Here is a 14961-nt window from a genome sequence, read left to right on the forward strand (position 1 = left end):
ACTTAGGGCAAACTCCGAATTATAATTAACCAGTATGGGAGTAACCGAAATAACGTTTAATTATCATAAATTAAGTCGTCAGCAGTCATGAGGCTATGAAAAAGCAAATGGCTCACCTCTGTGCGCCAGAAGGCAAACTCCTCCTCACAATATTCACACTGCACAATCCTGTTGAGACACTCCGATGTCATATGTTCGTCTAAGAATATCCTCTGCATTTCTTCCTCACAGTCTTCACAAGCAACATCTTCATAAAGGCATAAGTTAAAGTGTTCCTGGAAAAGAGGGCAGGTTTCTTTACCTTGGTTACCTCTAATACAATCGCCTATTTCTTACCAGACAGAACAATACCAATGGGACTTAAATTTTGATCAAGTGCAATAAATTTTCTCTGGATTTTTAGAATAGGTTTTAAACTTTGTTGTTGTTGTTGTTGTTGTTTTGTTTGTTTGTTTGTTTTTTACCTTGAGAAAATGATCCGCGAAATTAACTTACTGTGTTCATTTATCAGTAGTTACCCTATCTTAGAAGAAAAACCTTTATCATTCAGTGCTCTCTGCTGAGATACCAGACTGAACTGAATAGGTAACCCTAGCTACTCTCGAGTATAGCTTTCAACCTGTTAGCAGGTTAAGGCAGTGGTTGAGCACTCGCCTTCCACCAGTGTGGCCCGGGTTCGATTCCCGGACTCGGCGTCATAAGTGGGCTGAGTTTGTTGGTTCTCGTCCTTGCTCCGAGAGGGTTTTCTCCTGATGCTCCGGTTTTCCCCTCTCCTCAAAAACTAACATTTGATTTGTGTTGTGTTGAGTTGATTTGAATTGCTTTGATTTAAAAGGGGATACCCTCGATAGGGATAACCACTGGTATCTCCTGTTCATGGTATCGATGTTTACATTGATCAGATTGAATGAAGTATTATTATTAACTCGGTAAGATTGTTATCATTTTCTCGACGCTTTTCGCTAATCTTGGCGTCATATTTCGTTCAAAACGGTACTAACGAAAAAGATAATAGTATCCTTAAAACAACCAATTTTTATACAAAACACGTTAATTACCTCATAATGACGTAGTTGCCCAATCCAGTCACATCCTGCTTCACTCTTCTTACACTTGACACGGAGAGAAAGAATATCCCTCTCCCAGGCCACATCAGGAAAAAACTGTGTAATTAAGGACGAAAAAAAAAAATACTTCATTTAAAGTAATATTGGAAAAAATGCATTTGTTGCTCATGACTGTGCCGTTTTAATTACATTATAATCTGATCTGTCAAATAGCATTTTCAGCCTATATGACTCTTCAAGTCTGACTTCATTAGTTTTTTAGTAAGCCAAGTTGGTGGACAAGAATATTGCCTGTGACCATTCATTAGTTAACGAAGTGTTTTCCCATGGTGCTGTTTGTTTTCAACGCTTTAGTTCAGTGATAAGCTGAGAGGTGTTGGTATTTCGTTTGTTCAGTGAAATGGTGGTTAAAGCAACAATTTTCCACTTGATCCTGAGTAACATAGGATATTGATAACGCTGTGAACTAAATATTCCCATATTATAAACTTTTGAGGCCACTCAAGACACAATTTGGGCTCAATCAATCTGTCAAAAGCTTAGTTATATCACAGTCTTGAAAAGCACCTAAAAGTTATGTTTTTCGTTTGAGCTGTCTTCAGTTCCTACGTGAACACAAGAAACCCACTTCGTCAAACTAATATAAACAGGTTCATTTTCACAACGCAAAAATACTGAATTGCTTAGTTTACGGTTTTCAAGGCGTGGATCAGTCAAGCTGCATGTCTTTATAAAGTTGCACTACTAAGATGTCTGAGTTGATCAATGAACCAGTTAGGTTGCTTTCAGTTGGAGTCTTCGACGTCTTTCTTAACTCTAAACAACGGCGAATGTAAATTTTCCAGTGAAGTTTTTGTGGCTACTGCCTCCTATAGAGGCGAAGCCTGACTATGTTTTCATGTTGAGCGAGTGAGTGCAGCAATAGAATGCCGAACTTCACCCGATTTTGACCCGTTGTTCACCTCGTCAAGACTAGATCTCAGTCGGCTTTATTCGCATGGAAGATCCTATTTCAATTCATAATGGCTTCCCCGTCATCATGTGTGAATTTTCAAGGTGCCAGTTTGTGGTTCTTGGACATTTGTGGTTTTCAATCGGTACTGTAAATCAAATGAACAACCTTTAAGAAACACTCGGCTGCTTAAACAGAGGAAATCAGTGAGTTCATAGCCAAGAAATTCCTGTTCGAGATTGTGTCAAAGCGAACCATGTGCGATCGCACATCATCGCATGTGCGCATCGCATCATCATCATCGCATCGCAAGATCTGCAAATCATCACATGAGCTGTTGACTTTCTCGGAATTTTTTGTGTACTCCTGGGAATCCACTTTACAAAATATTACAGGTTCAAATGTGATCGATTTGTCATATTTCAAATAGCTTTAGCGAAATATTCGAAAAACGCGCTCAGTTTCATATAGAGTCAAATTGTGCTTAAAGGGACTTGCAGTTCGCTTGCATCGGTCGCCTTTACGTGGCTTTACTCGAGGCAAAAATTGAACGAATTTGCTTTTCAGGTCTGTCTGGATAAATTTTTCAATTAAGCGGAAAGTTTATTGTCCTGTTGTCTGTGTGTCTTGATCATTCACGGGATTCACTTTCACCACGCGATCTTATGTAAACCAAGGGATCTATCGTAAGTAAACAAACCGATATCCTTCAGCGCATACCAAATTCACCCGTATAACAACACGATCAAATTACGCTGCAGGGTACTCATAAATATATGTTTATGCGGCAAGTTTTCGATTTTGTGCATAAATATGTATAAATCTTCTGCAACACTACCCTCTAGCGTCATTATATAACATCTATTTCTGTTTAATGCTATAAAAATTGTGCTATATCAGTAGCCACACGTAGTCTTAGACTGACTATATTTTGTAAGCTGCACTGAAGCAAATATGTTGCTTATGAATGGATCAAGTGAGGGCTCTTCATTCTTACAAAAACTCTAGCGGCTCGCAAAGAGAATGGCTTCTTATAATTTTCCAAAGGCAATTAACTTGAAATGTTCTTTAGTTTTCCGAATCATCCAGACCACTTTTCCATCGGTTTTCCTCTAATTCTTATTTCCCTGAAGTTTGAAACGTTTACCGGAGCGAGACCGGGTTAGCACTTAAGGAAACAAAGTGTTTTCATTGATGACAAAACAAATGGTGTTAGAAGTCATGCCAGCTGACATCAGGATATTAGATGTCGTCTCTGTCAAAAATATTAAAATAAGCATGTTTTCCATAGTTGTACTTACCCCTCCCTCGTCAGGGATAGGATTCCTGTCTTGAGGACAGACACGAAAATTGCCTTGCCTTTAAAAATAAATTATGATGTCATCAGATTGGTCAAATGAATTAGAAAGACTCGGGTGTCGTTCAAGTAACAGACTAATTCTCACCCAGGGTCTTTATTTTTCAAGAGTTAAGAGTGGTAGACACAGATATTATCCTTACCGCTGTGTGCTAAGAAAACGATCCCCGTCAAGAGTAATGCTATGTATATCATTAGGTATTCAAAGTTGCCTGTGCGGAACCGCTCCTCAGCTGCAATCTGAATAACGCGTTATTCAGCTGTATGAGTTGCAAGGCTGTATCTTAATCTGATATCTACAGGTACAATTACCATTCCCTTCTCAGTTTTCGATTAAGATACACTGAGATCAGAGAAGAGCATACAAGATGAAAATGGTACCTGAATGTTCCCAACAAGCAATCTTCGCAGAAGCGATGGCCGCATGTTGTCTGCACGGGATTCCGCATGGCAACAAGACAGATCGGGCAGGTTTGACCTAATGACAACACGTCGACAAACACAAAATCGTAGCCTCCAAATCTGGGTTCATGCACTAGCTCTCCATAGAATAGTTGTTCTGGGTCCATGATCAAAACTCGAGCGATACACAGACGCGCGGAACTCGTTGCGGAAATTGAAAGTGAAAGGGCTACTTTTGCTGAAGAGGGCTGGTCAGATTTCTTCAATATTATTGGTGGAAATCTTGACAGCCTGTCACACGCTATCAACTCTATCGTCAAGCTAACCAATCCCTGACTTGCGTTTGTACAGTTTGGCGGAACACTCTACTTTCGATTTTGCTTATGCAAGTTATGGAAATGGAGTTCGTGGACCTTCCTTCCGATAGCTCAGACAGCGACGACGAGGATGTCGAAGAGGATTTTGAACTGGATTTCATTGATGTTTATGACGGTTATATCAGTGACAGCGAAGAAATTCAGCCCCGGTTTGGAGGTTATGAGTTCGAATTTGTGGATGAGGTGTCACCAAATCAAAAGTGTGCAGTGTGCCTGCTTCCGATGAAAGATGCTGTGCAAACGTCCGACTGTGGTCATCGTTTTTGTAGGGATTGCTTACACGGAATTCTAAGGTAACCGAAAACAAAACTGATATTTTATGTTAGTCAGTTTGAAATAAGCTTCGAACATGCAGCAAGCCGGTTAACAGTAGTTCTGATTACGTCAGCATAAGCTTTCTTATTATTGAAGCACAAGTAAGCAAAACATTCGCGATTGAATCTCTTCTATAGTTATGGAACATTCTTGGTCGAAAAATGGCGCCACAAGAAACCAGCCATTAAAATGGCTAAGATTAATGCGTTAATATCATGGGTGACAAAATACTCCTAAATTTTGGCGCGAAATTTCAGCGGTAATTTATCGATGATTTCACATGTGAAATTACAAAATTGCTATGGCAACGTTTCCTATATCTCAGTGCCAAGATGGCGTCCAGGTTTAAAGATGTTATGGATGAAAGAAGTTACGGCATTAGAAGACGCTGCAGAGAACCTAAATACGCCGGCGGCGAAAGAGCACACTTAACTGGGTGAGGGTTTTTGAGAAGTGGTGTGATGAAAATGGCCTTGAAAAAAACCCTGTGACGGTTCGTCCTAAGCAGTTAAATAAACTACTTGAGCAGTTTTTCGCCTGCGTGTGTAAACAAGACGGAACCGACCACGATTGTGAGCCTAATTTGTCACTCATGATATTGAAAGGTAATTAAATAGTATACTCGTAAAATTAGGAAATAATTTCACTTGCATTTTGTCAAAATTCTAATAATTTCCTAAGCCTTTTCCTATTTGTCACTATTTGATTACATATACTTATACCTTGTAATCTACAATTTACTATCCGTGTAATTTCAAGCTTATTACACTTATTGCAATTCCACTGTCTGTGTTTATGGCGACAGGCTTTGAAAGTGAAAATAGTTTTGCATATGGATAATTAAGATGCAGTCATGCAGAAAACATATTTTCTATCTTTGATCTTGCTCCTCTTTGGTAAGCTGAAAAAATTATTTCACAGCATTATAGCGCTTATAATGTGAAAAAATTGGTATAATAATTTCAACAAAATTTGATTTTCAATTGAAAGATGTAGTGCTTCTGCAAAGCGTGCATTTTCATACGTAATGGTCTGTCTATTTTTAGGCAGTAAGTTGCATTTATGGAAAGTACTTCACATGAAAGTTAAAGTGCATTTCTTGCGGGTTTAAAATAGCGCCACGAACGGGAAAATAGGAGCTGCGCGTTTAATATTCGCGTTCGCTTTCTGATTTTATCCATTGGTCGGCCCCACTATCTGAGATTTTGGATTAGTTTGGATTAATTTAAGTATGTTTAAATCGTGACTTCTGTTATCAGAATCTAGTTTAAGCAGGCATGCCTATCGCAAATTTATCGCCCTTAGTAAATTGTTCAACTATCAATTGTTGCAGTTGATAAAGCATTACAGCTCGTCTAGTTACCTACTGTATGATTCCCCTTATATAGATTGTGGGCTTAGTCAATGCGGGAACAGGTTTTCACTTGCGTTTCATTTTAGAAGCAATGTAATATTACTAAAAAAAAAGATGGTGGAGTGTCATGGCTATTTACATGTCAGTTCAGTTTCTGGAGAACCATACTTAGATGACACATAATTATAGCGCTTTTAAGGAGTTTATGGTGTACAGTGAACATAACAAGTAGTTTAGCAGAGGATGGAAAAGTCTTGTTTAAAATTATGAATAATAATAATAATAATAATAATAATAATAAATATTAGGGTTATTTATTTATTTATTTATTTATTTATTTATTTATTTATTTACTTTGACAGGAGTGGTCATCCAGTTTGTCCAAATGATCGAACAGAAATTAAAGAGGAAGGTGGTGTAAGTATTGACGACAAGCTAAGAAACAGCGACCTTCAAAATCGTAAAGCGAATTTAGGGCATTGAGTTTATATATGTGCTTACTAATTAGTTATCATTCTTTCGGTTGAAAGGCCGAACTAATAATGTCGATCTAGAATCATAACGTACTCACGTGTATCCCTTTAGGGAAGGCCCGTAATTTCAGAAAAGTTCCAAATGGAAGGATGCATTAAAGACTTTTTCTCTCGGAATTACCAAGTTTGTATTGTAACTTTTAAGTATCCGTAGATGCCTTATGAAATTCAGAGCCTTAATAGTATTTGTTCCAAGGATTCTGGGACGATGACTAAGAAAGCAGGTTCACTGATTAAAGGAATTTCCACTTTGTAGTTTTTTTCTGACAAAGCCTGGGCTCGGGACATTTTATCCCTCCGCGTGAAGTGTCAGCAGAATGCCAGAGGATGTGACTGGATTGGTGAACTGCGACATGCCGAGGTATAACCAGTGGCTTTGTATTCTATGACTGTAAATAGTGAGGTTAGCACAGTTTGATGGGCGCTGGCCTACAACTACAAAAGTGGATGGTGATTTTTCTAATCCCTGTACTCCTTAATTGAGGCTTAGACACCAGGCAAAACCAGGACTGGACTGCACTTATTGAACCCAAAACCCGATGATTAAAAAGGTCGTTGAATTTGCGCCAATGTTTGCTCAACATTTTAAATTGTTAAGATAATGGTATGTATTCAAATTGTGGAACAACCTTGAGTCAAAATGTTTGCTTTTATTTGATAACTTAATTTATTGCAACACACTTTCAGCACGCTTTCAATGCTTTCAACAAACGAGCTGCTCAAAGGCGTCAACTGGCAGTTGGCTGTTGATCCCACGATTGTTCTCTAGCTTTACCTCGGCCAGTTACCATCAAACAAGAGGAAGATTTAGAGTGTTTCATCCTATTCCAAACGTCGAGATGTGGGTTGAAAAAAAGGAAGCGTTGCCTAGCTTTTTCAACCAACGCTAAGGTGTTAAGAAATGAGAATGAAACGCTCGTTCGATTGTTTCACATAGCTTCTGAAACCATTGATAATTCATTGAGAAATTCCAAGCAAAAGCTCACCAAATTTCCAAATTTTATTTTTATTTTTTCAATTTAAATTAAGATAGAGATTCCTTTGTTTTTTCTTTTCGTGAATTAATAATGGTTTAAGAATTTAATAATACGTTGCCAGTTTATAGAGCTTCGCACATTCGCAGTAGACTGTTGCCTTTGCTGAAAATGTTTTCAAAAGCTTATTTTTAGGTTCAGTTAAAGAGCAGTCTAATTCAAAATTGATGGCCCAAAATCTTTTGCAAAAGTCGCTTTTATTGATAATTAAACTGAAATCAAAGATCACACTAACTCTGACTTTGCTTATTAATAATCCCGCTTCTTTGAACAATTGGACTTCAGTGTTTCCCCCTCTCGAACTCGTTTTCGGTCGCTCATGTTCCTTTTTTACCGTATCTCAATTTCCTGCTAACTCTGTTTATGAACAGAAGCTGATGTATTTATCTCATTTTCATCGAACTCGCAAACCCTAAGAATTGTGTACAAGTGATCCACTATCAAAACTCCGTTCTTAACAGTTTTAAGAGTTGCCATCGGAATAAGGTGAAATACTTTAGTCTATTTACACTTAAAATTTTTTTACTAGGAGCACCAAGATGACTGCCCGTATGAAGACACTCAGTGCTCTTCTTGTCAAGACAACGTGCAAAGGCGACTTATGGAGACTCACCTAAACGAAGAATGTCCCAAGCGAATTGTGGAATGTGGCCACTGCCATGATGAGTTCTTTTTTGTCCAAAAGCAGGCACGTTTATCAGCTTGATTTAAAAAAATAGGAACTCTTCTCCTCTAAGTCTTTGTTATGTCCCTATAAGAAATAAGTAGACACTACAGTGTACAGATACACCTTGATAGGTGCTCTTTGCATGCCAAAATTATTTTAACTTTAATTTGAATAATTGCATCTTAGCTTTCACTAATAACTTGCAATGGAGGGGAGCCGTGCTTACACTACTGCGCTAGTTGCGGCTTTGAAAGCAGCTATTGCGTCTCCTTGTACAGCTGCCGCAGTAAGAGTGTTCCTCATTAGCACAGTTCTTACAAACAAAGAATGCTTGTAAGCGTTCACAGACCCGCCTATCTGCCTATACTTGAGCTCGTGCCCCCTAGTTCTGGAGTAGCCCCACGCCAGCTCCAAAGGGAAGGATATGTTCACCCGTCTCTATCTTGTTGAACATCTTTAAGTCCCTTAGGTCACGTCGTTTCTTTAGGAGGGGCCATTCTAAGGAGTCAATCATTGCAGATATGCTGTTTGTGCGGTTCTAGTCGCTGCAGACAAAGCGAGCACCCCGCCGCTGTACCGACTCGATGGTTAAAATGTCTTTTTTCGTGTAAGGTGACCAAGCTGTCGTGGCGTAACACAGGCCACACCAGTTTGATTTCAGCACGACATTTTATAATGGTTGGTACAGTATTGGAAACGTCTGGCCGGATCCAAAACATTTCATTTGTTCTGTTGGTAACTATAGTAGTGTTAAGGGTCATTTTTTATTAAAATGAACTTACCACGTTGCGACGTGATGGTCTGAAATAACCATATTTTGACGAACAGGAACATGAGGAAATGTACTGCAAACGCTTTCCGCTTGTGTGCGAAAACAACTGTGGACATGAAGAGATACCCCGGGAAGAGGTACTGATTTCATTTGCCTTCTTAGTAGATAACTGGCTATTGGTAACAACAACTTCTTGAACTTGATATAGAAAACTGCAAACGCTTCTTACATACCTGAGAGATAGTGCTAAATAGTAAAACTTTCAAGAAAATGGGACGGGATCTGGTTCTCCGTCAATGGGAACACGTCAATGGCCATCATAGGCGACTTGTTTTTTTCTGTGGAAAAGTATAAATTTGGGGAAGAAAACCAAATTGTATTAGCCATTGTTCAGGGTCTATGATTTGCATAATTAACTTGCCTGGTCTGGTTCAGTCGTGGGTTTGCGGTTGATGTAAGGCCCAGGCTACAATGCAGTTTGCACACTTTCACGTCACTCTCAGCAGAGCTGTATGAATGTTGTGGCCGCTAATTGACCGAATGAAAGTCACTGTCATCAGAATATTCACTTTCATTTATTGTTTTTATAGATGGCCAGACACATTTCAGACAAGTGCCCTATGACTATTGTAGCGTGTGGTTATGCCAGTGCTGGTTGTCCATTTCAGGTTTGTAAATCAATTCCCCATCCACTTCCGTGAAAGTTTTGAAATTTGACCCTCTGAAACGCTGTTATCGGCCATCCTTAGGCAAGAAAAGTAGTTTTCTAGCCCATTATTATAGCTTTGGTCACCTCTTACAATACTTTATGATAAGTAAAGATGTTTTAAAGTTATTTGAGTTACATGTTAATGGATATAGTTTCGCATTTATGGAAAGGGTAATCACAATCTCGTTACTGCCATGCTGCTGATTCTTAGAAGGCAGTGTGGCAACTATATTTGAGCTACAGTCAATGTGATTGTGTGGTTCACTGGTTAAAAATTAAACTAAGCATGGCAAAGACTAAAGATAGAAATAACTCACATCAAAGTAACGGACATCACATAGCAAGCAACCGATCGTTACGCCCTGCCTCCGGCCTCAAAGATAACCCTGCTGAAAAATGGTTGTCTTTTTTTTTCGTTCATTTAGGACAAGAGGGCTCACCTAAACGACCACATGGAGGCAAGCGTGGATGACCATTTAGAAATGACGTGGTCTTCACTGGCACAGACAAAACAAGAGCTAGACAACATGCGACAAAAGTTTCACGAAGTACAAGAAGTCAATCAGAAGATGGCGGAGTCTTTTGGAGACTGCCGTGCTGAGATTCGTGATTTGTCACTGAAAGTGGAAAATCTTGAGCTGGATAACATCGGGCAAAAGAAGATGATTGAAGATATGGCAAGGAAAACTTCAAAGGAATTAAAGAGTGTGGAAAGCAAGGTGCTTCGATATGCTCAGGGAAGAACATCCGGGGAAGATATAGTAATTTCTAGGCGCGGGTTTATTCACCGTTTTGCGGCGCAAGAATGTGCTCGAAGCAGGACTTTCTCGTCCGACTAAAGACTCAGAGAACATGTTTAGAATGTTGAGAAAGAAAACTGTGAAGAACGTGTGTATTGTTTAGGCAAAAAAAAACCTGTTATGTAATGCACTAGATCTACAAAGTACCGAGCAGATTTGTAATTTCCCTCTACATTCACTCGAACTTTAAATTACACTTTCATGTTACAGATAGTACCGACACTGTAATATTGTGCACAGCTTACTTAGACCCAAAGAGACTAAAGATAATAAAAAACATTTAGCCTCAAAATACAGAAATATGAACTGGAGACTCATTCTAGATCTATTTATTTATTCATTAGTTCAATCATTCACTTACTCACTTGACTCTGATGATGACTTACGCTCAGGTTGTCGAAACGTCAGTCGAAACGTCAGTCACCTCAACCGCCAGTGAGAATTCACGCTTTCAGCGCCTCGCGCTTCGTGCGGCAGTGAATTAAAGACGAGATCTCCTAATATGGGTTTTTTTGTGCGGTTTCTGATTATGCGGTAGAAGCAGATCTTAGCAAGGGCTACTGGAATCCAAAAAGAAAATCGGGGATTAATATTCTACAAAGCTTTAAAATACATAACGTACAGATGTGCGGTATGTTTTTCCAGATTAAAGCTTAATTAAGTTAACGGAGCATAGCAGCTGTGGCCTCATAATTGGAGGAAGGAGCAGGTCAAATTTGGTAAAAGAAAATTACTCTCCAACTGAGTTCCTTCTTTGGACGCACCGTTTGCAATTTTTACAGTTGTGTGTCAGATATTATTTTCAAGAGGTAGCAAGATTCACAACGCAGGTCAATCAATAAATTGACACTTAACATTTGGTTTAATCGTTGTTAGTTAAGGGCAGTTGCACTCATCCATTATGCTTCCCGCGGGTGGAGAAGGGTCTGTTGTTCTTTCGGGTTGTACAGTCAGTATCACAGATGCGAAGAGATTTATAGTGATACATTATACTACTAAACACTAACAGACAAAGCCGTTTTCCTTAACTATAAAAGCTGACTGAAACATGATTTAACTTGATTTTAAAAGTAGATGTGTAGCGTTTTGTTAAACTATTTTAACCATTAATTAATAGACCATGTTGTCGGTGCTGAAATGGATCTAGCTTACAATGGAGGCTCTTGCAGGGGGATATAATAGTAAAAAATATCTGTGTGTGAAAAGATTTCCCCACTTAAGCCACTTGTACAAACTAGCTTTATAACATTGCTAGTAAATTCGTGTAATCAAATTCAATTGCGCGTGCGTGCTTCATATTCCTATTGTGCACATTGATGATGTCAGCAAACAAATGCCTCGAGAAGAAAAATTTTTTCCATGAGTGACTTCGGCATTTTGCATTCAAAAACGGGGAAAAACTTCAGCAAAAAGTTTAACTACATATGGTAACAAGCGAATCAGTTGATGAAGAAGATCTGCCTACTTTTTCTTTGGGATAGGAGTTTTTAACTCCCCAAAATAAAAAAAACTAAAGAAAAGGGGAAAAGGGAACAAGCAAGGCCCGTGTCATCGCAAAACTATTTATTTTACGGACGCCAATTTCGCTTTCTCACTGAGGGAAAACACAACTCTTCGAAACGATAAACTGAAAGAATAAGTGCTAAGGAATACTCGACACTTTCAGCAGCGGAAATTGATAATAAACGACGAAGAAATTATGTTTCAAGGACAATTTGTCATTTTATCCAGCCGACGAGGAAGCGGACATCTCAGATCATTATTTAAGCCACGGACTTCTTGGTAATGTTCGAGTACTTTTGGGAATCCAATTCACAAGAAGTTACAGGTTTGATTATGAATTTGTACTTTTAAAAACACTTTTACAATTGACCGATTCTTCGTATTCTTATCACTTTTTTTTTTTTTTTTTTTGGCGAATTTTGAAAACCGTGCTCCAGTTCGATATTAAAATTCACTTCAAAATGGACTTGCAGTTCCTTCAAATCGCTTGCGCGTTTATCGTCTCGGATTAAAAATTGTACGCCTTTGCTTCTTAGAACAAAGACTTATATGAATAAATTTTTTCATTAAGGAAAACTTCAGTTGCCTATTTTCTTTCTATTTCCATTGATGAAACGTGACAACCGCGTAAATCTTGCGTAAACAAAGACATGTCTGTCCTCGCGAGCGGAAGGAATTCTGCCATGTAACGCGAGGATCAAATTTTCAATTTTTTTTTTTTTTAATTTTTAAATGGCAACAAGTGTATTTTATTCGATAATTAGAAACTTTAACTATTATAGACTAAAGGGGTGTTGCTTTTTTTACCCTGTAAGTTGTGTATTTTTACTGAACATGGGGTTGTTTATTATCATTATGCACATTCTGTGAAATGCTTGGAAAACCTCTGGTCAACCTAGAATCAACGGGTTATACCGTGTCAGTTAAAAATGTTATAAAACAGTTGATTCAAGAGTCAGCTGTGCGTTCATCGAGATATGAAGCGCTCGGGAAGTTTGGAGAGCACTCGAGGCTACGCCTCGAGCAACTCTAACGCATCTTTCGTTCTCTCCAAACTTCCCGTGCGCTTCATATCTCGATGAACGCACGCTGACGCATGAACCAATTGTTAACTAGTTCAATACCGAGAATACGAATATGGCATTTTATCGCCATGTAATTGGGGAAGGCAATAAAGAAACAGAACAAAAGAGATCAAAAAATCTGAAAAATATGTTTAACAGAAAAGGGGGTTTTGCGACCTATAAACCACAGCTTCACGTTACCAAACACGCTTGACCAGAACATATAATTGCAATTGCAAGTTACGCGGGTTTGAACCCATAGCATTTTGACTGTGTGACGATTAAATTTTATACTCTATTATGCATCATAATTTCATGTAAACTTTTGTTTAAATGAATAACAACAGTGTTAAAAGGATGAGATTGGCTCCCGCCTCTGGTCCATGTTCATGACATCATAGATTGTAGGGTAAGCTTACTTGTCGAAAACGAAGGGCGCGGGGTTTGAAGACTGAATTTTAAAAACCACCGCAGTGCTCAGAAATATAAAGGAAACCTTCCTGTCAGTAAATGCAAAAGGTGAGTGTATATTCTTCGACTTTTTCTGAGTCTGAGTCAGAACATCTTACTAAATTACAGGAAAATTTGTCATTCGTCTTTGAGTTTCACACGCTTGATTCGACTTTAAAATAATTTGCTGTTTGCTGTCTCAGAATGTTTACGAAAAGTTAATGTTAACAGAAAAACTACAACATGAACACACATCGGCGTGCCGTAGAATAGACTGAGAATAATTTCACTAGTTTAAGTTTATATTTTTTCTCAGTGGAACCAACCGTGCAGTTGCCTTCAGCAATTGTTTGAGACCTTCAGTCTCTTGCGCGGACTCTTACGTTTGTTTTAAAATATGTTCTGTCTTAAGTTAGAATTACTCGCGTCACACACAATCTGAAATTTCCCAAACAGCACTACTGGCGGCGTGCTTCGCGGAACCTCATTATCTGCGGCAAAAGTGTTACCAAGTAAGCCAAGTTTGTGATCTCTCGGTTGAGAAAATATCCCTTTTATTTTGGATATGTGCATATTTGGTGAACAGAAACAGGTACCTAGCTTTTTTCTGTTTATTTTACATGACTCAACCTTCACGGGATAGATTACTAGTATTCAGTTAGAGCACAGAATCAAGGAAAGGATCAAGCCATGGACTTCAGGAACTGCAGATAGATAAGAATTCACTGAATTGTGCAGATTCAACTTTAAAAGATAATGAAGATCAGTGTAATAATAATAATAATAATAATAATAATAATAATAATAATAATAATAATAATAATAATAATAATAATAACAACTTTATTATCGTGTCACGAAAAAAATGTAGTTGCCAGAAGTCCCCTCTACTAATAGTGGACACCTAACTAAATATAGCTAAAAAAGAATTAAAATTTACATTGTAAAACCATATTAATATATTAAAACTTTCTACATCAATCAATCGCAAAAAAATCATGTAAACCACAGTCATTCTCGGCGTAGGTTGCAGCCTCGACAGTTACTGACATTTGCAGGTAGGGCAGTAAGGTCCTGATTACGTATGACTCTTTTAAATTGCTTCAGAGAGGGTTACTATCTTATTCTAGGAGTGAGATCATTCCACAGTTTAGGCCCTAGGTAACGAAGTGAGTGTTTTCCATATGTCACCGAAGAGAATCGAGGTTGAACAAATTCTCGTTTCCTTAAGTAATACGAGCCACTGTCTAATTGGAAAAGATTACAAAGTCTCTGGGCTGTGGCAGTAGTTCAATTCTTAATCTTATACATTACAGTAGGTCAATACTTTCTCTTTAGTTGATCTATACCTTCAGCTGATTTGAATACACGAGAGACAAACTTGAAAAATCTAAACTGCATAGAATAACCTAAAAAATATTTCGCTGGTGACTGGCACTGAAAACCGGCCAACAAATTTATAACATACGGTTCTCGCTGTTATCATTGAATAGGAAAAGAATCGCCTAGATTAAGATAGTGCTTAACAGAAAAAAAGAAAAAACAAGAAAATGACTGAGATTGCGAGGGTCATTAATTTTTGCCCTTGAGCATTGTTTTAATTTT

The 14961-nt window shown here is 38.3% G+C and overlaps 3 protein-coding genes across 5 annotated transcripts in view; 2 read left to right on the forward strand and 1 right to left on the reverse strand.

Annotated features, from left to right (window-relative positions):
• LOC146480588 (TNF receptor-associated factor 4-like) overlaps positions 1 to 3985 on the reverse strand; it is an 83441-nt gene extending 79456 nt beyond the window's left edge. For all 3 annotated transcript variants that reach the window (XM_085109780.1, XM_085109779.1, XM_085109777.1), the window contains exons 1-2: positions 3758 to 3985; positions 3321 to 3378 (exon numbers count right to left, since the gene is read on the reverse strand). In XM_085109780.1, the coding sequence (XP_084965906.1) occupies positions 3321 to 3378; positions 3758 to 3945 (246 nt within the window). In that variant the 5' untranslated portion in view covers positions 3946 to 3985. The remainder of the gene's footprint in view (positions 1 to 3320; positions 3379 to 3757) is intronic.
• LOC146480589 (TNF receptor-associated factor 4-like) overlaps positions 1 to 14961 on the forward strand; it is a 116797-nt gene that overhangs the window by 69353 nt on the left and 32483 nt on the right. The window lies entirely within an intron of this gene.
• On the forward strand, positions 4133 to 10803 carry LOC146480596 (TNF receptor-associated factor 4-like). Its single transcript, XM_085109799.1, has 7 exons — positions 4133 to 4448; positions 6187 to 6241; positions 6614 to 6718; positions 7921 to 8079; positions 8887 to 8967; positions 9421 to 9498; positions 9965 to 10803. The coding sequence occupies exons 1-7, from the start codon at positions 4162 to 4164 to the stop codon at positions 10376 to 10378; spliced, it is 1179 nt and encodes a 392-aa protein (XP_084965925.1). The 5' UTR covers positions 4133 to 4161; the 3' UTR covers positions 10379 to 10803.

Source organism: Pavona decussata, unplaced genomic scaffold (genome assembly GCF_977016875.1).
Source record: "Pavona decussata unplaced genomic scaffold, jaPavDecu1.1 SCAFFOLD_53, whole genome shotgun sequence".
Lineage (NCBI taxonomy): Eukaryota > Metazoa > Cnidaria > Anthozoa > Scleractinia > Agariciidae > Pavona > Pavona decussata.

What these genes read in the sequence shown, in the direction of transcription:
- LOC146480596 (XM_085109799.1), top strand. Translation starts at nt 4,162, where the DNA reads ATGCAAGTTATGGAAATGGAGTTCGTGGACCTTCCTTCCGATAGCTCA. An exon ending in TGCTTACACGGAATTCTAAG is followed by an intron (nt 4,449 to 6,186) that starts GTAACCGAAAAC and finishes TTACTTTGACAG; the next exon opens with GAGTGGTCATCCAGTTTGTC. An exon ending in GTGAACTGCGACATGCCGAG is followed by an intron (nt 6,719 to 7,920) that starts GTATAACCAGTG and finishes TTTTTTTACTAG; the next exon opens with GAGCACCAAGATGACTGCCC.